The sequence below is a fragment of the Diceros bicornis genome, chromosome 10 (genome assembly GCF_020826845.1).
Source record: "Diceros bicornis minor isolate mBicDic1 chromosome 10, mDicBic1.mat.cur, whole genome shotgun sequence".
NCBI classification, from domain to species: domain Eukaryota; kingdom Metazoa; phylum Chordata; class Mammalia; order Perissodactyla; family Rhinocerotidae; genus Diceros; species Diceros bicornis.
Window position 1 is genome coordinate 54,041,202 of NC_080749.1, and position 27,376 is coordinate 54,068,577.

Genomic DNA, 27,376 nt, shown 5'->3' on the forward strand with positions numbered 1-27,376 from the left:
TTGGCAGATGTTAGCTCAGGGCCGATCTTCCTCACAAAAAAAAAAAAAAGTAAAAATAAACAGGTGAAATTAATTTTAATAATATATTTTATTTAACCCAATATAGCCAAAATATTCCCTTTTCAACATATAACCAATATAACACATTATTACCAATATAATTTACATTCTTTTCCTTGTACTTATCTTCAAGCTCCATTGTGTATTTCACACTTACATCTCCATTCAGACTAGCCATGTTTCAAGTGCTCAATGGTCATATCTAGCTGGTGGCTACCATACTGGACATTGCAGCTCTAGAGAAGCATATAATAGAGGGCCTGGCATGTTTTGCTGCGATTTGAAGGATGAAGTCAGGAAAAGGGAGGGGGATGCATGGTGTAGGCAGAGGGAACAGACTGGGCAAAACCTTCCAAACAAAAGAATTTGGTATATTTGAGAAACTGGAAAACATTCTGAGCAACTGAAGCAAGGGAGAGAATGGTGGAAAATGTGACTGGAGAGGCAGGCAGGGGTGAAATTATGAAGAACCTTTCGTACGGTGTTAAGAAGTTTGGATTTATTCCAAGAAGAATGGGGAGTCATTGAAGGGTTTTAAATAGAAAAGCAACGTGATCAGGATTGGCTCCTTTTAAAAATCTCCCTTACTTCAGAGGGGAGATGGGGAAGGGCATTTTCCATAGAAAGCAGTATACAGTAATGGTTAACCAGAGGGTTCATGTGCCAGAGCTGCCACCTGGCAACTATGTGATCCTTAGCCTCAGTTTCCTCGTCTGTGAAATGGGAATAATAAGAGTACCTTCCTCAAAGTGTTGTTGTGAGTATTCAATAAGCACTTAGCACACAGCTAAGTTTGTTCTTATCCTCTCCTGAGCCCAGAATAGTCTCTTGTAAGATGAATCCACAAACCTTCCTTCTTCCTCTTCTTTTCTGAATTCCTATTCTGAAGCACCCTAAACAGCTGAGATGAGAAAAGAATGGAATAGCTTCCCTACCTTACAACCCAAAATTAGACAAGGAAACCACTTTCACTATCTTGCCTTTCACCCCAGTTTGTGTTTGCTCTTATATTCTGAGCCCAGTTTATATATGAACTATATAGTCTCTGCTCTCTATCTTCATAAAGATTTCCTCGTGCTCCTTCTTTAAAAATATGGTAATAAGATCACTGAGGTTTAAACTCCTAATGATAATTAGAGAAAAGTAGTTCTCAAAATGGCTCCTTAAGTATGAAAAAGCAATGATACTACCAAGTGCTAACAGACCAATTATTTATGATGTTCTCAGACACAGTGAATCAGCCAGGACGTTTACTTGCGACGTTTTGAAATAAGATACAGTCGGCCCTCTCTATCAAGAGAAACCCGTGGATACAAGGGCCCTGTATTCACTGTAGCACGCCTTTTTATGAGCATCACGGGTTTTGGTGTCCGCGGGGGTTCCTGGAAGCAATCCTCCGTGAATACCGAGGGACGACTAATTTAATACACAGATTAAATCATGAGGAGTGTGGTTCCCTCACTTCTAGCCATATCATGTGAACCTCTGAGGCTGTCCCCTTCCCCTTCCTGCCTGTTCTTGGTAATACACCCTCTTCTGAATTCTGGAGGGAACCCTATTCTGTAAAAAGAATGAAACTTTCAGTTCTCAAAAATTCTCTTAGGTTTAAGGGGTGGGTAGGATGGTAACATATTAAAAGTTCAGTCTTTATTTGGAAAAGAGATTTACTTGAAAATGCAGCCCACCGTTTCTTTCATTTCAAGCTGCACCAGGCAGAGATGCGTAGTATTTCCAATGCCAGGTAGAGGGAGAGACAAGAAAACAGATAAGCAGTGGAGTCCTCTCGTATTATCCTGGGTGGGTGCCCAAGCCAGCCTCTGTCACCACCACATCAAGTCGCGACTCCCTTCCCACACATAGGCTGTTTCTGTTCCATGGCTGCAAAACCCAACCCTTCCAGAGTCTGGAGCCTCCTGTAATGGAAGCAGATGGGAAGGAGATACTTGGTGCATTCCCTGAAAACAGCCTGTTAATCACCAAATCTTATAATGATTAACCCCAGTCTGGCTGAAAAGCTTTAATCAAGGGACTGTTGTAGCTTAGTTATGTGCAGCCGAACATTTCTCCTTTCTTGAAGAGGTGTTGTGAAAATCTGTCCTGAGGCTAAGCTATAATCTTCATCTTACTTCAAAAAAAAAAAAAAAATTCTGTCCACGCTTTAAGTTTCTACTCAAGAAAAGAACACAATAACATTTGATTCCTTCTCGTTGTGCTTGCAGATGTTTCAAGTATTCCTAAAGACTTTCAAATTACTTTGAATAAAAAAACTGGGACCCCCGAGGTAGATATGCCAGGTTTCTAAAGTACGCTTAAGCCTCCATTGGCTTATTATTTCTCCAGTAATAGTAAGGCTTTAAAATTTGGGTTTTTCTTCTTATGCGCACTCAAGAAAATTAGAAAAATGCAGAAAGGGGAATGAAGAAAAATATGAGTGTAATCAAATTTTAAAAGTTTTATATCTCACACTACTTATTTCTTTGGCCTTTTAAGATGCACAGTTTGCGTATCTAATTGAAACCATCGTTTGCACTAGTGCAACTTGATGATTGCAAAAAAGAGAAGAGTGTATTTAGGGAACCTGGTTTGTGAGCCAGATGTGAAATGAACTTGATGTCTTAATGTAGTATGCCACTTTTCCGCCTTGTTTTCATATTTTATGTGATATGCCTTTTAGGACTTTGATCATTTTTGTTTTGATGAGCTTCGTAAAGGCTTAAAAGGTTTCTTGAAAACATTAATAGGTTTTTGCTATTCCAGGAATTCTGCATAACAGATCAAATATACTGCTGCTCTTAGGCTCCTGAGTCCTTAAAGGTTATCACAATCATTTCTATGTTCTTGTCCTTTATTGGTACTAAAATTGTGTTTATTAAAGCTTTAGCCTACTGGATTGTTTGAGACAGAAAAAAAAATCTTTTAAAATTTCCAATAAATACAGACAAATACACCTACATGCAGAAGACTACAAAAGTCAATTTGGTGCATGATTTTTAATTCAAAGTGTAAAACAAAGAACTTTTTTTTCGTGATAATTATTTTACCTTTCCCATCTGGGAGTTACTATGCTATTAAATTAATGGCTTAGGGCATTTTGCAAAGCATGCATTTAAAAGTTGGGAAAATGTATTTGTGTTTTCCTGTTGGAAATTTTTGTCTTGATTGATTAATTTATTCCACATTAATATTTATTAGTTATAATGCAAAAGCCAATGGCTATATTCAATAGGCCAAAGATAGACCATTTTTCTAAGAGTTTATCCAGAAGAAATGTCCTACCCAAAATTGCCTTTGATGCAAGCTTCATAATTTGTGATAATGTGTCAAGAACCTGAGTCCGTGACCTAGGTATTCTACTGCTGGGAACTGATTTGGAGAAGATAACCCCAAATATGGACGAGTAAGGAGAATTTTTTGCCTAAATTCATGGCATATTTATACTAGCAAATTATTAAAAGCAGCTTAAAGGTGCAATAACAGGAGAACCATTAAATTATGCTATGTGAAGTGCACGGAATTTTTACGTGATGGTTACAAAGAATTTGTAGTAATATGTGAAATTGTTTGTGATTTAGTGTGACGTAAAAAGGGAGGATACAAAATTATCTAGAGTACGATCACACTTCAGTTAAAAATAAAAGGAAACCCACACTAAGACAAAGGGGATTAACATTAATATTCCAAAATGCTCATCATAGTTTTTTTTGCTTGTTTGTTTGTTTTGGTGAAGAAGATTCACCCTGAGCTAACATCTGTGCCAATCTTCCTCCACTTTATATGTAGGTTGCCACCACAACATGGCTGACAAGTGGTGAACGGCAGCACCTGGTATCCAAACCCACAAACCCCAGGCCGCTGAAGTGGAGTGCACCCAACTTAACCACTAGGCCACAGGGCTGGCCCCAGAATCATAGTTATCCTTGGGTAGTGATTATATGATTAAAATTTTCTATACTTTCCAATGAACATGCATTATTTTGTAATTAAAAAAGATGAAAATGGTAAAAACCAATAACTAAGTATATGTCTTTACTACCGTTGATATTCTGACTTTCCAATGTCTTCTTACCAATGCTGAATCTGTAATATCTTCACATGTAGCATCATCCTAGGGCAGCCCTAGTGGTCTAATAGTTAAGATTCAGCACTCTCTCTGCTGTGGCCCGAGTGTACTTCCCTGTCAGGGAACCACACTTCCCGTCTGTCATTGTCATACTGTGGTGGCTGCATGTTACTGTGATGCTGAAAGCTATGCCACTGGTATTTAAAATACCAGCAGGGTCACCCATGGTGGACAAGTTTCAGTAGAGCTTCCAGACTAAGATAGACTAGGAATAAGGACCTGGCCACCCACTTCCAAAAAAATTGGCCATGAAAACCCTCTGAATAGCAGTGGAGCGTTGTCAGATACAGCCCCAGAAGGTGAGATGGTAGCACAAAAGACTGGGCAGGGTTCCGCTCTGCTGTACACAAGGTCACTAGGAGTCAGAATCAACTCGACACCACTAACAACAATAAAGCATCTTCCTGCATTCTCCCACCTTCTCCAACTCTAACTCTATGCTCACAGCCAGACTAGGGGACTCAGGATGCTTTAAACTCCCTTGTCTGATTTTGGCTCCAGCCTACAATGCCATTCTGCTTCCTCTCTACCCATTAAATCTTGTTCATCCTAAAGACCCTGTTCAAATCCCGCCTCCTCTAAGAGGGCTTCCTTGAGCCACTTTGGGCAACTGTTGCCTTCCCCTTCTCCTTCTGTCTCTAAAATACTTATGATATGTATATAGGGTTCAGCTAGATGTAATTTTCATCTGTTCGTGCCAGTCGACCACAGCATGGGCATCCCTCTGACCTTGTGAATCCCACCTGCAGATTTATCAGTGCTGACATGGCAGGTGACAAATGGGTAATGACTGCCTAGAAAAGTGTATGCATTTTCTGGCTGTTCATTACCTTAACTTAAAAAATCAGTTGTAGAGTTTTCACAATGTGTAACATTAAACATGGGTCACTTACTTTGAATTTAATATATTATCTAAAAGTATTTGTGAGAATTTCTGAGACTTTTGACGGATTCACCTTAGACCTTCAGAAACCTGTATTTGGCTATTGATAACCACTTGTCACTCTCTCGAGAGTCATATCATTGGGCTTCTTAAGCATTATATCTGAGAAGAATGTGATCGTATTGTATTTACAATGGAATATATGAATAAATAAAATACATCGATATTTTGTTAGTACTCACTCTGATCTGCTAGAAAAAGGTATGCTTTGCCAAGTATAGCATTTAAATCAAATAGCTGTAAAACATTTAATTATATTCTGACTTTAATATTCTTTTTGTTTTAATTTTTCGTGTGTTTATATACCTCTGAGGGTGTCTTGGATGTCTTAAACCGTAGATACTTGACATTTGCAATCAATATTGTAAAGTTTTTCAGAATCACTAAATGAATGAATATGTCTAAAAACGCTGGTTCGTCAGCTAGGCTCGCTCTCTCACCAATTGTCCTACTGCTGAAGGCCACTCTTTGGAGGTTGGGGATGGTGACATTTGTGTTGGGTGCTTTTCATGCACACAAACGTATGTGCATTCTTTTTTTTCCCTTGAGTCACCTTCAAAGGAAAATTGAGGGTTACAAATTGCTGCCTGCTGGGCCCTGTGTCAGGGTCGCATATGACTAGGTGCAACTCAAATGTTAAGTTTCAAAATCTCAAGGTCTCCTTTACTTTTTTTCTATGTATAATGGAGGGTTAGTAAATATTTTCTTAATTTTTTTGATGGATAATGTCTAATAGAGGGTTATACATCTGTATAATGGAGGGTTGATAAATATTTTCTTAATTTTTTTCGTAAGGAAATTAAGTTAATTTGTTCTTCTAAAACGGGTTTTTTCTTTTAACTTTTTATTGAAGCTTAGCATATACATGTAAAAACATGCACATGTCATTTAGGTCAATACATTTTCACAAACATACCCATGTAAACAGTACCCAAATCAAGAAACAGAGCTTGACCACCACCCCAGAAGGAGACTCATGTTTCCTTCCACCTGCTCCTCTAACTAAGGGTATCTGTTTTTAAACTTTAGATAGATGAAATCCCCCCGTACATACCTTCTGTATCCAACTTCTTTCATTGAGTTTTATGTTTGTGAGGTTTATCCACATAGTTGCATGCAGTTGTAAACTGCTTTTTCTCATTGCATTATGGGAATATACCACCATCTGTTGTCCAGTCTGTTGTTGGTGGGCTATTGTGAATAGCTGTGCTCTGAACACTCTGGTATATGTCTTTGGGTGAATGCATGCACACATTTCTAGTGGGCTTTTATCTAGCAGTGGATTTCTGGGGTGTTAGGAATACATGTGTTCATATTTAGGATCTGTGTGTGGACTTCTGGAAGTTTGTTAACCCCTGAAATTATAAGCAGAATTTGGGGTGTATTAATGTGCGTCTTGAAGGTTCCATCACTTGTATGAAATTCTCAAAGGTGTCCAAAAAACGTTCAGAAATACTTATCAAAACAGTGACAACTCAAAACGGATCTTGTGTCTGTCAAGGGAAAAATAAGAGGAAGTCAAGATGACAGATAGAGGTGGTTGCACATCACTAGAACAGTCTGTTTTCAAGAACTTCCTTGATCTAAAGGAAATACAAAGATGTCAACTTTAAATTAATGTTTCTCCCTTCCAACTGTAAAACACCTTATTACAGATATGAATGAATCCAAAGAGAAATGTTATTCCTAGGAAAGAAAAGTAAAATAGCCCACAAATTATTTGCCAACATCCAATTATAACTTAGTCTTTCCATATCTAAACATGAAGAGCAAAACTGAAATTTCAGAAATGAAAAGAGGAAAAATTCTTTCAATTCTTTTTATACCACTGCCAGGTAAAAGCTCCTCAAAGATTTCTCCGCATAGTAATCAAATAAATATTTAATGAATAATCTCCGTGAACAAAGCACCACAGGGATTCCAAGATAACAAGAATGCAATTTTTGATTTTGAGGAGGTCATATTGTACTTGGAGAAATAGATATGTAAGTCACTGTGGCACAAGCGGTGAAATATTTGCAGTAGTAGAGATTCAGGAGGTGCAGAGGGGCCTGAGGATCAACTCAGGACACAGTTGATGTTTGTGGGAAACGTATTCCATAGATTCCTGAAAATTAAGAAATTCAGGAATACCCTTATCTGATCACTAATCTCCCCAAATCATTCTTTACATTGTTTCATCTAATGCATTGATTGAATCTTCAAAGCACCCAGGATGAGAAAAATCACCTGCAGTGGGCTGATATTTTTTTAAAAAATAGTTTCTGTAGCTTCTCAGATTGTATCAGAGGGTGTTTCCAATTGGGCCAATCTCATTTTAAAACATTTTGTAGCCCAAACCTACCATTATAACCCAAACGTGGCATCATTTACCAGAATAATCCCCTTTGAATTCTAATCCATCAGTTTAGCACAGGGCAGAGGATGTTCTCAAGTGTCCACGGAATAAGTTGATATTTACACTTTTTTATTCAAACTAGAATTTACATAACACGATAATTTATTATATATAGTACGTTATTATAAGTGTGTTATTATGTTATATAATTTTAAAGATTAATCTATACCAAAATAGGCTTGTAAGAGTTCTTGTTTGAAAATACTTCCAAATTTTTAAGAGATGAGAATGTTACCTGTCTTTCAGGATATGTAAGAGAGCTGTAATCTTGATTATATATTATGTAAATACGCATGTTTATATTTATAAGTCTGTTCTCTAGACTTAGATTTTAACAACCCAGGTTAGTAGCCATTTCTTCTGTTGTTGTTGTTTTTTTTTTTGCTGAAGAGGGAAGGTGAACTTTGGAGTTTTTCAAAATCCAGTTTTTAGAAGTCCAGTCCCACAGTTAAAGCTCAAACGTGTGACCCAGACTCTGCCAGTCTTTGCAGAATCCATTTTTTTTTTTTTTTTTTGGTGAGGGTAGCAGGGGAGGGGCTGGGTTTTGGGGTGAGCAGGGGCAGAGTTTCTGAGACCCACTGTCTGTACTCTATGTCAGTGATACCCCACAGCAGAGGCCGTGAGGCTTGGCTGAGGGAACCTGTGGTGTGGTTCCTGGCTGTGGCATCCAGCCTGTCTCAGTGGCTCTTCCGGATTCTCTGAGTTTTTTTATTGTCAATTAATAAATTCCTGTTCTGCCTCAACTAGCTAGAATAAGGTTACGGACTGAGATACCCAGCAGATTCTGAAAATATTTTATGTTATTGATATTTAGATTCACATTGTAAACACTCCTTCATTTTCAAATACTAATTTCATAAATATTGAATGTGACTATTTTTCCCCTTATTCCCTGAGGAGGGTAGTGTAAGGATTATGTTGTGTTACACCTATGCTTAGAAACCTTTTAAATGTTTATATGGTGAATTTGGTTGAGGTGAGTTATTTGTAATTTAGAAATTTTGAAGTATATTATTTGTGAATATTAAGTATATTGTTCAAATACTTCTAGAGGCCAAATACATTTTCTTTAATCAATTGTAACCATTTAATTTTCCTGTGAGGTACTTGAGTATTCACAAAAAGTAAAAATAACAGTGGTTTGGAAATGATTCCTTTAACTAGAAAACATATTGGTTTACTTGGGTAATATAAATGTTGTTAGGGTGGTGACCTTGTGACTGTATCGACTAGACCCAATCTTGAGGAAACACTCACATTTTAGTAAGGGATTATGAAGTTATGGATCCAAAGAGTGCCACTGGTAGTCATCCAATTCCTTGATGCTCAAAGTGTGGTTCACAATCAGTGGTGTCTACATCATTTGTCAGAAATGGAGACTCTCAGGTCACAGCCCAGACCAATGGAATCAAAATCTGCATTTTAATGAGAACCCCATGTGATTCATACAGATGTTAAAATTTGAGAAGCACTGATTTTATTCCTCATTTTATCAAACACAAAACCCAGTCCATTAACAAAACGAAAGGCAGAGGAAGAGAGGCATCCCTTAATAGTCCTCTGTATCAAAAAGTTTCTACTCAATTGCAAGTCATCAAACCCATTTCTTCATGCCACAATGGCAAAGGAAACACATAAGTTACCCCTCACCGACTCCTCACAAACCCTTAACCTGAACGTATAGGTTACCCCTCACCAGCTCTCATGGAGAGTTTTCACTCACCTACAAATGAAGTCCACTAGAATGGATGAATCAATGAGAAATTCTTCCATTCATTCAATAAATATTTGTTGAGTAGCGGCTGTGTGCCGCGAGCTGGAGGATAGAACAGTCAGCAAAACCAAGTTCTTGCCTTCATGGAGCTAACTTTTCAGTGGAGAAGATAGTTAAGAAACAAATATATAAAATGTCAAGTGTGATAATTGCTATAGCAAGAGGGATAAAGAATGCCAGATTTGGGGCAGGGATACTAGATGCTATAGGATGGGCAGAGCAGGCCTCTCTGAGAAGGTGTGTTTGAGCAGAGACCTGAGGGAAGTGGGGGTGTGAGCCGTGGGGGTACTGGGAAGAGTGGGTCCAGACAGAAGGAAGAGTGGGGAGTGGACTGAACAGGGGGGTGGGGAGTAGAGGTGAGGTCCTAAGGGTGACGAGGAGCCAGATAGATAGACTGAAGTGTAGGGTTTGGGTTTGGCTTTCACTCTGAGTGGAAGGAGAAGCCATTGGAGGGTTTTAGGTAGAGTAGCATGATCTGACCCATGTTTTTATAAGCTTCATTCTGGCTATGGGGTTGAGAATGGTGGGAATAGAAGCGTGCAGATCTTTTAGGACACTATTGTGATCCTAGACAAGAGATGACCATGGCTTGGACAAGGTTTGTGTGGCTATTGAGTACTTGAAACATAGGTGATAAGACTGAGGAACAGAATTTTTTTATTTTAGTTAATTTAAATGTAAATGGCTACATGTGGCTAGTGACTAACATCTGGGACAGCACAGTTCTAGAAATCGTAGATAATATCATCATGTCTTTTCTTTCCTCTGCAATGTTAGTGCAGTGTTGGGCAGATAGGCAGTGCTTAATAAGTGGATTAATGACCAGATTATTTCTCTGGCCACTTCTAGCCCTAAAATGATTCTATGTACGCAAGATAGTTCTGAGTCCTTTTTGACATGACCCTTGTAGTTTTTGATAACTTTCTTGCTATCTTGTATGACAAGATATTCCAGTCTCATCTTGTACATTTCTTGCACCTGGAATCAACCATTTTTCCCAAGAAGACTTGATTTCAAAAGTCAAGATGTTCATTGCTACTGGTTTGGTCATTGTTTCAAAGCCTTGCATATGTCTCTTTTCTTCCACAGTGAGAATCTTGAGTTTTCAAGGACAGGGGGATGATAGAATTAGAATATCTCATAATTTCTCATTTGTTTTACCTGTCATTATGCATACAGTAGACTCGGGTTAACAATGCTAATGTCTATCAATAAATGATCATTAAATCATTATGGCCTATCTGTACAATAGCATACCATGCAGCTACCCAAAAGTGCATGTAGGAACAGAAGAAGGATGAGGTAGCTCTTTATGTTCTGATGTGAAAAGATCTCATTCAGTGAAAAAAGCAAGGTCAGGCCAATGTGTATACCTTTTGTGTGGGAGAGGAGTAGGGGACAGAATATATATTTATGTTGGCTTGCATATGCCAATTAATTTAGCATCTTCAGCACAAGAGATTTTTCTAAACTGTGTTATGCAAACTATTCTTTTGCCTTTGGAATGTACCCAGCAGGAGCCCGACCCCCTGGCTTCAGGGAAAGTAGAGTTTCAACCATAGCGTTTCTATATTCATTCTATTTTAAAGTATTAAATAAATGTTAACTTCCAGTATCCACCATGCCCTGATTTAAATTTGAGATTATAATAGGAAATGTCAGGGTGTTCTAGATCTTATATTAGTAAGCACCAATCCATAAAAGTTTTGATAATTGAACCATGTCTCTAAATCTTGCACTCATATTGTTTCCCAGAAGTGCTCAGCATCTGTCCCCAAACTTGGAATAGGCCTATAGGCAGGGGTGAATTCTGGCTTTGTTGACAGAATTTCTTGTAATGGAAAAGAGGGCGAATGATGAGACCAAGGCTTAGATTTGTAAAAAGAGGAGGGAAAGAGGGTTTAATAATTCATCACAGAGTTTATATTTCCATGAAAATCACAGTTCTGAGGGTAAACATGCCACAGTGGACAGTGACCTCTGGAATATTATGTTTGACTTATTTTGCATCTCTTAGCTCCTGTTACTGAAATGAAAATTTAATATATTGGTATTATCATTAGAAGAAAATCTCGGCCTGATCAGACCAATTCATAAGGAAAAGAAATGAACCGCTTTGTGTAAGAACTCAAGGAGAACCATTTCAACTGTTAAAAATGGGTTCCTCTCCAAAAAATGAGCATTTAATTTGTTGCCTCCGAGTGTCTGGCTTAGGAATGTCCAACAGACCTGTAGACATATCTCCTAGAAAGCAAACACTCAGAAGATCCTATATAATAAAAGAAAGATTAGTATCTAATTGAGGCTCTCTCCCACTACTAGAAGAAATCATGAACAATCTTTCTTATAGATTAGGGCTTGACAGAATCATTCTAAAAACATGCCATCTTACAGCATTGCATTAAGATATGCTGGAGAGAAATTTGAACCATCTGCTAGCACCTGTCTGAGAACAGTACTCCCAGACCAGTTCACAGAAGCGTCAGGGCAGCCTTTTTCCTGTAGGTTCTTCTTTGTTCCAGTTTCATGGACTCACCAAGCAGCCTTTGGTACACTTAAGTCTCTTCTGATCCATAAGCCTGATCTAATAGTCAGACTTCAGCCTGAGACTAAACTACAGACTTCAGTTCTCACAATTTAAAAGCTGCTTTAGGCCGGCCCTGTGGCTTAGCGGTTAAGTGCGTGCGCTCCACTGCTGGCGGCCCGGGTTCAGATCCCGGGCTCACACCGACGCACCGCTTCTCCGGCCATGCTGAGGCCGTGTCCCACATACAGCAACTAGAAGGATGTGCAACTACGACATGCAACTATCTACTGGAGCTTTGGGGGGAAAAATAAATAAATAAAATTATTAAAAAAATAAAATAAAAAGAAAAGCTACTTTAAAAAAAATATGAACATGTATGTTTATTTAGCTGGATTGAGGAGTCTCAGCTCAGTGAAATATACACATGAGATAATCCCCTCTCACCAGTAACCACTCTTGACTGTGTTGAGTTGAATATTCTTTCCCACTGGTACTAAGCAACCATAAAAACACCTCAATCTTAATCCGTATATTTTTTGTCACTTTGGGCCCTAAAAATATTATTTCAGTTATTAAGGATTAGTCATGTCCATTTTTTTATTAAGACTTTATTTTTTAGAGCAGTTTAAAGTTCACAGCAAAATTGAGGGGAAAGCATAGAGATTTCCCATATACCCTCTGCCCCTACAGATACATATCCTCCCCCATTATCGACATCCCCACCAGAGTGGTACATTTGTTACAATTGATGAACTACATTGACACATCATAATCACCCAAAGTCCATAGCTTACATTATGGTTCACTCTTGGTGTTGTACATTCTGTGGGTTTGGACAAATGTATAATCATGTATCCATCATTATGGTATCATACAAGTATTTTCACTGCCCTAAAAATCCTTGGTGCTTGCCTATTCATCCCTCCCCCACAACTCCTGACAACCACTGATCTTTTTATTGTTGTCATGGTTTTGCCTTTTCCAGAATGTCATATAATTGGAATCATACAGCATGTAGCCTTTTCAGATGGCTTCTTTCACTTAGTAATATGCATTTAAGTTTTCTCCATGTCTTTTCATAGCTTGATAGCTCATTTCCTTTTAGTGCCAAATAATGTTCCGTTGTCTGGATGTACCACAGTTTATTTATCTATTCATCTATTGAAGGACGTCTTGTTTGCTTCCAAGTTTTGGCAATTATGAATAAAACTGCTATAAACATCCATGCGCAGGTTTTTGTGTGGACATAAGCTTTCGACTCCTTTGGGTAAATACCTAGGAGCACAATTGCTAGATCATATGATAAGAATATGTTTAGTTTTGTAAGAAACCACCAAACTGTCTTCCAAAGTGGCTGCACCATTTTTCATTCCCACCAGCAATGAATAAGAGTTCCTGTTGCTCCACATCCTCGTGAGCATCTGGTGTTGTCAGTGTTTCAGATTTTGGCCATTCCAGTAGGTGTGTAGTGGTATCGCATGGTTGCTTTAATTTGCATTTCCCTGATGACGTATGATGTTTCATATGTTTATTTGCCATCTGTATATCTTCTTTCGTGAAGTGTCTATTAAGGTCTTTGGCCCATTTTTTAATCAAGTTGCTTGTTTTCTTATTGTTCAGTTTTAAGAATTCGTTGTGTATTTTGAAAATCAGTCCTTTATCAGATATGTCTTTTGCAAATATTTTCTCCCATTCTGTGCCTTGTTTTCTCATTGTCTTTCATGGAGCAGAAGTTTTTAATTTTAATGAAATCCAGCTTATCGATTATTTTTTTCATTGATTGTGCCTTTGGTGTTCTATCTAAAAAGTCATCACCATACCCAAGGTTACCTAGGTTTTCTCCTGCATTATCTTCTAGGAGGTTTATAGTTTTGTATTTTACATTTAGGTCTGTGATCCATTTTGAGTTAATTTTTGTGAAGAGTGTAAGGTCTGTGTCCAGATTCATTTTTTTGCATATGGATGTCCAGTTGTTCCAGCACCATTTGTTGAGGAAACTATCTTTGCTCCATTGTATTGCCTTTACTCCTTTGTCAAAGATCAGTTGACTATATGTATGTGGGTCTATTTCTGGGCTCTCTATTCTGTTCCATTGATCTATTTGTGTATTCTTTTGCCATTACCACACTGTCTTGATGACTGTAGCTTTGTAGTAAGTCTTGACATGGAGTAGCATCAGTCCTCCACCTTTGTTCTTCTCTTTTAATATTGTATTGGCTATTCTGGGTTTTTGCCTCTCCATATTGTGGGAGATCAAAATTTGGCCACCCTGAAATATCTCTTTACCTTGATTATTTTCTCTGATGCACATTCGACCTCCTCCAAACTGCCTAAAGAATTTAACATAGAAGACCTGTTCCAGGAAGGAGTTACTATCATATGATGGCTGTAATATAATGCAAAATAGATGTTACAATAGGAAAGGCACCAGCAAGACCCTCTTATCAAAAATTCTGTCTCTTCCCAGCCACATTCTCTAGATGGCCCTGCAAGGAGTTGCCAGACAAACATTTACATTTATAAGGGAAATTTCCATTTGTAAAGGTTTCTCTGTCTCGGTGCTGGGGGGAAAGGGGGATGGCCTCTCTAGAAATTTATCAGTGTGGAGGATAAGGCCTTAAATCTACATACCCTTGGTTACTGTGATTTCTGTCTCCCTTCTGTCTCCCTCCCCACCCCCAACATCCTCCTTTGTCTTTAGGTGAAGATGATATTTAAGATGAGAATCTCTGCCATTGTGTTGAGAAACTCAGTTTCCCTGGTTTCTCCCATGTATACATGTTATTAAACTTGGTATTATTTTCTCCTGTCTAACCTGTCTTTTAATTATTTGGCCAGCCATAAGAATCTTAAGGGAAAGGGCAGAAGGGGATTCTCCCTCTTCCCCGACAATATACACTTTAGAATCAGTTTGTTAATATCCACAAAATAACTTCCTGGATTCATTTTTTAAACTTTTAGCTTTCGTTGGAGTCGAATCTCTGAAGAGACTTGGCTGCTGGGTAGAAGGGAGTGGTCTGCCCTCTCCCACTCCCACCCCATCTCTGCTCTTCTTTATTGCTGCTCTGTGGAGGAAGGAGAGGGAAGAAAGACATTTCTTTCTTATTTTCTATCTCTTTACTTACATTGCTCAATGTATTCTTGCATACTGTCTACTTTTTTGTTAATATTATTAATGGAATACTATCCATAGTTAACATAATAATCACAGTTCATTTAAATTTCCTGTCTGACAATTCTGAAATCTTTGTTATATCTGAGTCTGGCTCTGATGTTACTTTGTCTCTTCAGACTCTATTTTTCCTTGCCTTTAGCATGCCTTGTAATTTTTGGTTGAAAACCAGACATCACATATTGGGAAATAGGAAATTAGATAAATAGGCCTTTAGGGTGAGGTTTTATGTTAATCTGGCTAGGAGTTGGGCAGTGTTTAATGTTTGTTGTAGCTGTAGATGCCAGAGGCTTCAAATTCCTCTAGTGTCCTTGTTTTTGTCTCCTCTGTCGTGTTTGGGCTTCCCTAAAATGCCTCCTTAGATAGAGTCTGCTCTTGCAGCTCTTTCAGCTGTAATCCACTATTTTTATACTGGTATGGTAGGGGGCAGGAGGGAGAAGTGAAAGGTCCTATAATCTAATGATTGAGTCTTAGGCATTTAGTGGGTCTGTGTCCCTGCACTGTGACCTTCACAACTGCTTCGTAGTTTCTTTTTCTTCCTTTAGTGAGACAGGAAGGCTAGAGGGGGCTAGAGTTGGAGAAATGCTCTTCCCTCAGGTGAGATAAGACTCTAGTAAAGTTTTTTTCCTGGAGATTAGGCCTTTGTTGTGGAGAATGCTCTAGGTGTATTTTACAATGTTTTCTCTTCCCCTCCCCCTGCTAGAGCCACAAGGAGATCTTTTTTGGCTCTTCACCAAGAGAACCTGATGAGGTTCCAGGAGGTAAAACCCACAAATGTGGAGGGGCCCACCTAAGACTGCCCCCACCCAGGAGTTTCTCACTCTCAAGCTATTCCACATTCAGCCTCCAGCAATTCATCAAAATTACCATTGTTAGAAGTTAAACTGGGACATATTAAACATTTTAAGAGTTTATTTGAGCAAAAATTGATTTGACTCTGGCAGCACCAAACTGGAAGTGATTAAGAGCACTCCACTGACAGGAGCTCAGGAAGATATTTTATAGAGAAAAACTGGAAGCAACGTAAGGGAATAATTGACTGGCTGTAGCTTCAAACCTAGTTGGCTCTTTGTGATTGTTGTCCTTAGGTTTCAGTTTTGTAACTTTGAGACACTTACAGACTTAGATTTTGGCTTGCTTATGCAGGCCGCCATGGCATTAGAGCCACATCAGTCTAATGTCTTCCTTGTTTAATTAATTTAACATCATTTAAGTGTTCCTACTAGTTTGTGGCTTCTGTTCCAGGTAGGCAAATCTCAGCTGTCACTCTCTGGATTCCCTTATCTCTCCAGATTTCAGAGTGACAGTTTGCTCTACAACCTCAGTTCTCTGATGGGCCCAGGAGAAGTCATTATTTTCACCTTGTTCAGCTTTTTCTTGTTATGAGGATGAGAGTGACAACTTTCAATCTCTTTACACGTGGCAGCTGAAACTGGAAATCTGTAAGCCAATATCAAACTAGGAAAGACTTAAAATGAAAAAAAAAAAGCCTACAGATGGAAGCCAAAGAGGTCTGTAGATGATTTTTCCATTATTTAACAAATGGAAAAACTTACATAGTTATTGCAGAGTGGTGAAATCTGTCCACGAGTCTGACTTATTCCTTACTTTAATTTCATCTGGTCGACCAAAGAGAGATGACACTGATGACAGTTATTACAAGAATGAGACATATGTTTCTAAGAATTTAGTTTAGTTATCCGAAATGCCAAAACAAGGGAATGTAACTCCTAAAAGTATATCATTTTCACTAAAAAATTGAATATTATTCTCCCCTCTTCCTAGAGATTTCCTCACCTGAAATGAGAAAGGGGGAATTTGAAATCCAGAATGTTGTTTTTATTTGTTGACTCATGTTGTCTCACTAATGGTTTAACCATAGAAATTTTGCTTTCCCAACAAGATCTAAAGCTTATTTAGACCAGGTCTTTATCAGAGTCTTCTACTTTAGCCTAGCACGTTGCTCTGCACACAATACACCTTCATTAAATACTTGAATTAAATTGGATGTGGACTTATATGACTCTTTATAGCACTGGGTTGCCAGAGTTTTGCCATGAGCTTTGTGTCCCAATCTAGCTTGTTATTCTTATCTCTTGGCTTTAAATGTTGTGCCTTGCAAAAGGCTTCTGTGAGCAAATTCTTGAGTAAAAAGAATTACCCCCTTTCAAAAGGGCCTGAATATGGTTTTTCATGAGGCCTATTACAGTGCCTTTAGCTCATTATCATCTACTGGGGAGTTATTGTGCACCTCGTAATGGAGGCTAAATTCATATTTTTTATCACCTGATTAGTATTTCTGAATTGGCTGTGGTGCCAAAAGGAATATTTTCCCTTATTGTTTCTCCTTTTCAGTAGTAATATAAACATAATAAAAAGCTGTAGAATGCATCCCCTCTCCAGAAACAAACAAAAACCAATTACGGTCAATCCTGAGGGAAGTGTTCAGTGGAGAAAGCCAAGAAAAGCAGAGAGAAAGCTGAATACCTCTGCCTTTATCTGTTCTCTCTGCCTAGCTTTTTAGGATCACATTTTCACAACCCAATTAGGATTCTTTCATGCCCAGGTAGGAAGGAAGAATTTTTATCCTTAACACATGATTGATGTGTTGAAATGTATGAAATTTAATTGGAGAGGGGTCCATTCCTTTTAGGGTTCATTTTTGATATCTGTTTTCCGGCTATAGGTCAAAACATAGGGCACCCCGAGGAAGCATTAATGAAGGCTTACTCCTCGCCAGCCCACTGTCCCCCTGCCTTGCCTATAGCCCAACAGGAAGAGAGCCTGGGAGGATATGGAACAGCGGGAGGGTGAGCGCGCTGGGGAGGTACATGTGGCAGCCCTGTCCCCACTCTGTGGCCTCTGCGACACCCTGTTATGCTGGCCCCGGGCCTGTTTGCCATGAGAGCAGTTCTTTGCCCTTCCTGTGCTCTGCTGTGCATCGCCAGGAGGCCGACCTCTGCAGAGCGCGTTTCCCAGGCTCCCCTGGACTTGGTTTTGCCTTTAGGGCTGGTTTTCTTGCTTTGATCATCTCTCTACCATGCCACTTCTTTTGCTCTTCTATTAACTTCATCATTTATAAAATGAAATTCTTTTCCTTATTTCTCTGGCTTCTGACTGGAGAGAGATTAGACGTGGGAGGGTCTCGCCTCCCTCTTGGCAGCAGGAAGGTGGGCAGCATCTCCAGCGGTGGCTATACCACTAGGACCTGGAGCCCCTCCAGGCTTCCAGCTTCCCCCGGGACACGTGGCTCAGGCCCTGGTGATGCTTCCTTCTCCCTCTGTCCCTCTACCCGCAGGCTTCCTGCTTTGCTAATATCTGGGGTACCTCCCAGTAGCCTGTTTGGCTTCTCAGCTCTTGCACCACCTTATTATAAAGCCACTTCCCAACATTAAATTCCCTCTGTGGGAAATAATACTCTGAGTGGTTTCCATTTTCCTGCTCAGACTTTGACTGCTACCTATGTCTCTGGTATATTTGTCTTAGCCCTAGTAGGGCAGCTCCTCAATGCCAAATCTTTCATTGTTGCAAACTTGCTTTTTAAAAAGTTAATTCAGGGGGCCGCCCGGTGGCGCAAGCGGTTAAGTGCGCGCGCTCCGCTGCGGTGGCCCAGGGTTTGCTGGGTCGGATCGCGGGCGCGCACCGGCGCACCGCTTGTCAGGCCATGCTGTGGCGGCGTCCCATATAAAGTGGAGGAAGATGGGCATGGATGTTAGCCCAGGGCCAGTCTTCCTCAGCAAAAATAAATAAATAAATAAAAAATAATACTTAAAAAAAAAACAGTTAATTCAGACCAAGCATGATGCATAGCGCTAATGTATCATCTCAGTAGGTCAGCATGAACATTTATTGCTGGAAACTCATAAGACGAAGTCTGATACCTGATAACCTAGAAGGGCTTAGGTGTACTTTTCTCAATGAACTTTAACACAACAGAACACAAACTCTTCCAGAGGGTGAGCAAAGATGTCTCTAGAAGAAAAGAGCCGGTGGGATGAGGGTCATTGTAGCTGTTGTGTAGACATTGGAGTGAGATAGACCTGGATTCAACTCCCAGCTCTTCCAGTTATTAGCTGTGTCAGCGCAGTCCTCAGTGTCTCTGGCCTTAGTTTTCTCAATAAAAAATGAGAGTAATCATGAAATGAGGAGATAACAAGTATAAAGATGCATGTGCGGACAACACATGTGAAGGGCCTGGCACGGGAAATGCTTGGTCCTGCCTCTAGGGCTGCTTTTCTTGTTTCGATTCTCACTAATATCACCATCCTGCTTCTTTCCCTCTCCTGTTTAACCTAATCATTTATAAAGTGAAATGCTTTTTCTCATTGCTCTAGAACACAGCTAAGGTGAAATTCTCAAAAGGAACTTTACTTGAAGGCCAAGAGAAACCAAAAGGAAATAAACTAGCAGATACAAAAGCAATAAAGTCAAACTCATATTGGAGGGGTCCCTGAAGAGGCATCAGCCAGTGACTTTGTTTCCCAGGGACCTGGCCTGCCTGTCACAAATGGCCTCTGTCTCAGCACATGTGGCTGCTAGGCACCAGGGTAGTTCTTAGAACACAGGAGCTTGCCTAACTGAATGTAGTGTTCCTTTCAAAGACAAATTTCTCTTCTCGCAAAATAAAACTTTCCCTGCCTTCACACTGGATGTGTTCCTTGAAGGTTTTATTAAATAAAGGGACTGTCCCCTTCTCAAAGCATCCATTCATTGTGTTGCCCCTAAACCTAACATCTTTAAGCTGGGAAGGTTTTGAGAATGCTGCCTTTCAACAGATTAAACAGTCTCTTGGTCCTGAAACTGATACTAGGACTATCCACCTAAAAGACAACCTTACGTACATTTTGCAAATCAAAGGAGCAATTCTGGTTGAAGCCTGTTGCTTGCCTGCTTCTTAATACTTTCTTTTCAAGGAACCAAAAAGGGAACTATCCAACCCAGTTAACTAATGTAGGGACTACTTGTTAGCATTTTGTTAAATTATAGCCATTTCTGTGGAAGCAAATAAAAAGATACAATCTTCAAATAATGTTTCATTGCACCTACCAAAGAATAAACATTCATCGGTATCCTCAAGCACGGGCATCTTCTTGACCTCCAGCTCAGCCAGCCTCTCAAAGACTATGGCAAAGGAAAGTAGATTTTTTCACAGGAAAGAAAAGGTTACCTCAGAAGCTAATCCCACATCCGTCTTCTCTAGACCACGTGTACCTGCACCTCTTTCTTCCAAGAGAGGAAGGAGAAATGAGTTTCTACTATTATTTTCAGGAATAACCAGAGGTTTCTACAATTTGCATACATAACCAGGCACAGTCCTAGACATATAAACCAACCTGTGTAATGTAAAGAGGCAAGATGCATGCCTACTGGGAACTCAAAACTTGCAAATAATCAACATGTTTTAACTGCACACATTTCCAGGGCCCTGGTGCATGCTGGTCTGGCACTTTTGAACATTTTTCCAGGTGACTTGGAATCACAGAATTTTCTCTGTCTTCTTTGAAGAGGTGGTACAAGCACATGGGCTCCATGAGCTCATGGTGCCTCTCCCATTGAAAGTCTGCCATAAGGGAGCACGGGCTGTTTCAGGGCAAAGTCAGCCTCTGTTTAAAGCTACTATTGAATTGGACCAGATTGATATTCCTTGTTCTATACTGGTTGTAAACAGTATGCTGCTAAAATACTATAATATTGCTTGACACCTGTGCTCTAGTGATTTCAAGAGGGGAAAAAACACGTACTAGATACCAGCAAGGTGATGAAAATGTTTAAGTGAGTTCAGTGAGATTTCAGTCATTCTAAATAAATCAGTATCTCATCTATGCTTCTCTTAAAGCTTAGTATTCTTTTATCTTTTTCTTTAATTCTATTATAATATTAAAAGCAGCAACCCATCTGAAATTTATTGATGATAAAAAGGAAAGTATATGTTTATACATGGATATTTGTATTTAGGTACATAAAGTATTTTAAATTAATATTGACTTTTATTTCTCCCATTGACTGTATTTTTTAAATTAAAACTAGAGGGAAAACCTACCAGTTTTATTCTCAATGTAATGGCTTCTATTTGCAAAAATTAATGTTTTTCGTTTAAGCATAATAATCTCCGTATTGGTTTTCTGTGACTGCTGTAACAAATTACCACAAGCTTAGTGGCTTAGAAGAACACAAAGTAATAAGTTTACAGTGCTGTAGTTTAGAAGTCTGAAATGGGTCTCACTGGGCTAACATAAAGGTGTTAGTAGCCAGTTCCTTCTGGAGGTTTTAGGGGAAAATCCATATATTGTTTTGCCTTTTCTCTCTTCTAGAGGCAGCCATTATTCCGTGGCTCTTGGCCTCCTCCATTATCAGCAAAAAGCCAGCAAAATCAGGCTGAGTCCTACTCACTGCTATCTCTCTGGTTATAAAACTCCCCTCCTCTCTCTTCCATCTTTTAAGGGCCCAAATGATTATATTGTACCTACCTCAAAACACCAGGATAATCTCCCTATTTTGATCCTTAACTTAATCACACCTACAGAGTCCCTTTTGCTATGTAATGTAGTATAGTCACAGGTTCTGGAGATAAGGGCATGGACATCTTTAGGGGGCCATTGTTCTGCCTACCACAAGCTCACGAGTAAACCTTCCTTTCTGGAAGTGGCACGAACAGCGTTGTGTTGATGGTTCTATCAGCACCTTTGCCTGAATATATCTTTCTCCTCCATTCAGAAATGGCATTACCAGATATTACAGAGAAATAGAGTGAAAGGATTTCCGTACAACTAGGGGACTTAACTGTGTAGCTATGTAGCAAGTCATTTCCCTGGGATTCTAATTCAGCACCTTCATCTGAATGTAGAAAGTAGATAATGATAGAAGCTTCATCTAGATCCTAGAGCTGTTCTGACAGTCATGGAATCCTGAAAACGGTACATCACTTTGCCAATGAAAGAGAATGTGCACTAGCTGCGCCAGTGAGTTCTAGGAACTTGAATGCATAAACCACCAAGAAGCATCTCTTAAAAATTAAAATTTTCTTTCTAAAAATACAAATTGCAGAAAAAGAATCTTAACTACATGAAACAGGATGAAATCGCTCATTTCCATTCTAAATCAGTACTTTATCCCATCCCCTGAGATAGGTCATTTTAATCTCTATTCATGTTTATCTTGTTTTGCTCTTTCCTCTGCACTGATGTTTGTTATGCTTTGAGTAGATATTGATTCCCTTCTCATTAAGCCTACAAACATCCAATCATTCCTATCTGTTTGGTTTTTTTCATTTTTAATGATTTATATTTAAATTTTGGCAAATTGAGTGGTCTAATTTTGCCCTTTGAATGCCTATGCATTCAAGTTCTTTAGGCAGATTTTATCTCTTATTTTTTTAATTCTATTTTGAGTTTTTTAAAAATAGATGTTTCTTATCCCCCAACCCATAATTTTCTTTAGTGAACTTTTTGTTTAATTTTCTTTTGCTTTAATATTTTATTTTTCAGACACCTCTCATTGAACCTCACGTTCCTCTTCGTCCTGCTAACTCCATTACCAAGGTAATGGGATGTAGGTGGGTTGATGAGCCATCAGAGCTAGCTTCTTAGGTTACCACTGGAGGTGGTCCATATGTCAGAGCCTCACAGGAAACCTCAGATGCATTTTCTAGAGACAATAAATATTCAGTGTGTCTCGGTTCTCAACATAAAAACAATGACATGTCACACAAGTGAACAATGTAAATGTGTGAATGAGTTGTATCTATCAAGCCAGAGTCAGATTGGAAAGTGACTTAAAGATTCATCTGGTTTGTTTTCTTTCTATAAACTCTCCTTCTTTCTCTTCCCCTCCTTCCACCTGATTAAAATCTAGGTCCCTTCAGAGAAGATCCTCAGGGCTGGAAAAATTTTACGAAATGCCATTCTCTCTCGAGCACCTCACATGATTAGAGATAGAAAATACCACTTAAAGACATACAGGTATGTGCAATGATTCTAAAGGCTACGGCCCCCTCACGTTCATGTTTCGTGAAGTTGTAACAAACCTGCGTTTCCCTGTTTTGCATCTATGGGCAGCATGTTATAATCCTCTAGGTTCTGGAAGATCTAAGCTTTTCTTGGATCCCTGCTTAACTTTAATTATCCTTAATATTCGCAGCAGTTACTCCTAAACTTATTTGCTTGGACATTGGTTTAATTGTGATGAACAAAGAGAAGAAAATCTTTGTATTTCTGTTTGCTAGCATTTTTAGGAAAACTTCTAGATTTAATTGAGATTCAACTAACATTTACTGAGCATTTATTTATGCTTGAAGCCTTGTACCAGGCCACTTTCCGTATGTTATCTCATTTCATCCTCACCACAACCTGCTAGGTAGGTGTATGGCCATTTTTCAGATGATAAAACTGAGGTTCAGAGACATTAATAGCCTTCCTAGTCCAAGCCACAAATCTAGTGAGTGGCAGAGCCAGGATTTAAACCAAGGTTGGTTGATCCCCAAGTCCAGTGATCTTTTCATCCATTCCATCATTTGTTCATTCCACAAATTTATTAGGTACCTACTGGCACCAGGCACTATTGTGTTCCAAGCCCTAAGGATACAAGAATGAAAAAATATATACAATCTCCTTTATGGAGTTTACTTTTTAGTGTAGGATTTCATTCTAGTATGCATATAGTAAGATATACAACTCTGTATTACATCTATAATCATATAGAATAAGGACTCATATAGCTGTCACTGGGGTTAAGCAATGATAAAGACTGGGGCTGCTGGTGATTTCATTGAACCTTCTGTGATGACTGAACCATCGTGGGTCAACTAAGGATTCATGTCTAATCTTTAATTTTATGAATTCAACAAGGGTTTAGGATTTAGAATGCGCTATGTATGGATGGCACACAAGCCTTCACTCTCTCCCCTGCACCGTGGTTCAGACTCATGGCTCTCTTTCAGCAATCAGTCAGGTTCGCTTTCTCAGTAGCCTAGATGTGACCTCAGAACCCATCAGACTTCGCATGAGTCAAAACCCATTTGATTCATATGAACCAGATTCATAAAACACAGTGAAAAGCTAGAGTACAAATTTTAAAATTACCATGCAGGATATCTATCTTTCTAGTGACAATCAACTATGATAGAAGTTGTAAAATTATATCTGGTTCACCCAATAGCAAACCTTCAAGTGTATGTGCTTCAAGATCCAGTCTCTTCCCAAGGATAGAGATGGAAAGACTTAGCAATTCTTCCTCTTTGGATCACTTTTTATGCACTCCATGCAAATTAACACTCTTCTGCTTGCATTTGTCGTGAATAGTTTTACAAGACCAAAATTGACAGTTTATTTGTTACTTTTAGATTGGCCTCTTCTTGATAGAATTTTGGAAATGAGATGGGATTTGAGAAACACTTCAGTCTTATCAGTAGCACATTCCTCTTAGGACACAGTCCATCTCGTAAGACAAGTTGTTCATCTAGCCCTTGGAATGTTGATATTTGCTAACTACCATTTTGGATGATTATATTTGGAAGTCTTCTCCAACCCTGGAAGTTCATCCTTTCTGGAGTGTATGGTCTCTACACACTGCTGTAATTTAAAGGGAAGTTAAGATTTTTTAAAAAATCATGTGTCATATGTTCCCAGAGAGAGTTCAATCTCTTTAACTAATTAAATGGCTCTTAAAAATCTCATATGGCTAAAAGACTGTTTTCTTTTTAAAATTTTATTATTTTTTCCTTGATTTAAAATATGATTATGCTTTTTCAAACGTTGACTTGCGTTAGGGAAATTCCATTAAAATATGTCATCTTTGGTGACAAATAATGGAAACTAGAAGTCAGAAGCCATAATCTCTTTCTTGCTCCATAGTACTAAGATATTAAACTCCTGAAATATAGGTGTTATGTCTGTTCCACACCCTGTGACACCAATTAATGATCTGTTGGTAATAGCCTGTGGACTCAACTGGAAGTCAGAGGCATGATTTCTTTTTCCTACAGCACAGTTTGAGTTCCTTGTCCCAGATCTTGTTCCCAGTTCCATCCTCTCCCTCCATCCTCCTCCTCACCCCATTATATTATTGCTGCAGCATTGGAGTGTTCAAGTCTCCATAGATGCAGTATCACCCCCAATGATCACTGTCCCAGAGATCTGCTGTCAGTTCTAAAGTGCCTACAGATCATTAATGGAGGGCAGACCCAGTGTTTTCATCAGCTACAAGGGGCACAGCCATGTGTCTTTGTTCTGTATTTTGATTGCAAGACTCTTATAGCCTGTACAAGGGCCCAGATGCTCTGGGATCATCTCAATTCCATGTACTCTTTTTAATAAAGGTAATCATTGAATTAAAGCCCACATGAAATTGATTTTTCATACTTTTACAATACTTTTGCTGTTAATAAATTCACAAATTAGAGGAGGAATATTTTAATAGGTCATATGCTTGTTTCAGAATGAATAGTAACTAGGGGCCTCTCTGCCTATTGAAGTTCTAATGGGTTGGTATAGACTGTAATCAGAGCAGTCCTGGAAATCTAATGGCCTTCTCAGCACATCCTCCTTGTGAAATATTCTAGAATCTGACCCGAATCTGGCCATCACAGGAGCTCTGATCGATTTCAGAGTTCTTAGAATATTAGAACTGGAAATGGCCTTAGAGGCCATCTTTTCTTCCTCCTTTCTTTTACAGATGAGAAAACTGAGAGAACCAGAGGGTTGAATAATATGGCCAAACTCACGTAGCTAATAAGTAGCAGACCTGGTGCTGCATCTCATGACTCCTCCCAGATTAAGCCTCTTCCCAAAGTGGCCCAGCACCAGGACTCTCTTCCAGGTTAAGCTAGAGAGGAGCTCCCTGGGCCTGACACAGCCTCAGCCCATGCCCCAGAGATGGTGGTGTCCCTAGCATGGGAGAAGAAGCCACCAGTGATTCAGACCCAACTGCAGGCAGCCAGCTACTCGACTCCCTGCCTTCTTCCATTGTCCCTTGGGATTCAACCCTTGGACTTCAAGATTCCATTTCCTCCCTCATGCCAGGAACACCTGCCTTTCTCTCTCACCCCACTGAAGGTTTCAGTATTCCCTAATGTGTGTGTGTAATTACATGTTTCCTAACTAATGCATGCAATTTACCCATCCTGACCAACTTACCACAGAGGGGCATCTTAGGGATGAATGTGTGACTACACGGAAAGCATTTGGAGCTCTTCAGATGACAGGCTCTGTAGAAGTACTGATGCTCCTTACATACGACTTCTTTCAAAGAGATTTGCATTGCTAATTGCTTGTTTCTCCCAACACTCCTCTGAGGAAGATCAGTAGTATTACTTGAAAATATAAATTGCTATATAATTTTGCACTTATACAGCACCTTTCATGGAGCACCTCCAAGTGCGTTACAAACATTAACTCATTCCTCACAAGGCTCAGGTGAAGGAAGTCAGAATTTTTCTTAGACTTCATTTTACACTGAGATTTTCTGGGACTGGCTCAAGATGACAGAGTTTCTGGCCCTGGGATTAGCTTGCCAGCTAATGCTCCTGTCTATTGGCCCTTCAGTTTCCACTGGTGATGGAACTTGTAATCCTCTTTCATTTCATGCTCAGCCTTTAGCTGAGTGGTTTTATTGGTTTGTACAAGAGTTCGAGAACCTGAGGCCACACCGTGTGGTGTTTGTCTGCAGTGAGACCTCATTTGGTGAAAGAACACTAAGCTTTTTCGGAGGGTCTCCTCTCGCAAGAGTTATCTTCATCTGCAAGGGAGTGATTTCCCATCCTTTGTGTCCCACCTCCCCTTAGACAATGCTGTGTAGGGACCGAGCTGGTGGACTGGATGCTGCAGCAGACTCCGTGTGTCCACTCCCGGACTCAAGCTATTGGGATGTGGCAAGTCCTGGTAGAAGATGGTGTTCTCAACCACGGTAAGATGAGCCACGGTCCCTGGAAAACCCTCAAGAAATGCTAAGTGCATTTCCCTGGGTAAGTTGTTGCTGAACTCCCAAATGGGCAAGAAAGAATTATGATCCCTTTCAGGACCCGCTGAGCTAGCATCTTCATCCAGCAATACAAATGCAGCAAGTGGGTGCTATTGATTGCTATTTTCCACTGTTGTACCTTCCTAACCTGGGAGAATGTATGAAGGGAAGATGAAATTGCAACCCGAGTGCATCACTTCTAATTATGTTTATTAGTTTGCATTCACGGTTCATTGATAGTGTGATTATATTCTGAGCATTCCATAGCAATTTTGATGCAGGGGCAGAATGAAGAGCAATGAAATGTGTGGCTGGCTGATGACATGAAAGAAAGTAATGAATTCAGAAGCTGTCTTTTAACTATGGCATTATCTGGGAGAGCCAATTTGTATACCCACGGGGTGACCATATTTAAAATCAGAAATGTGCT

The 27,376-nt window shown here is 39.4% G+C and overlaps 1 protein-coding gene across 8 annotated transcripts in view; it reads left to right on the plus strand.

The window, feature by feature from the left end:
• The window catches only part of RAPGEF4 (Rap guanine nucleotide exchange factor 4), a 298,329-nt gene that overhangs the window by 189,602 nt on the left and 81,351 nt on the right, over positions 1–27,376 (plus strand). For 5 of the 8 annotated variants that reach the window (XM_058549262.1, XM_058549260.1, XM_058549261.1 and 2 more), the window contains 3 exons: positions 22,479–22,532; positions 22,846–22,952; positions 26,771–26,892. In XM_058549262.1, coding sequence (XP_058405245.1) covers positions 22,479–22,532; positions 22,846–22,952; positions 26,771–26,892 — 283 coding nt within the window. The remainder of the gene's footprint in view (positions 1–22,478; positions 22,533–22,845; positions 22,953–26,770; positions 26,893–27,376) is intronic. The other 3 variants (XM_058549268.1, XM_058549266.1, XM_058549267.1) reach the window with 1 other exon arrangement.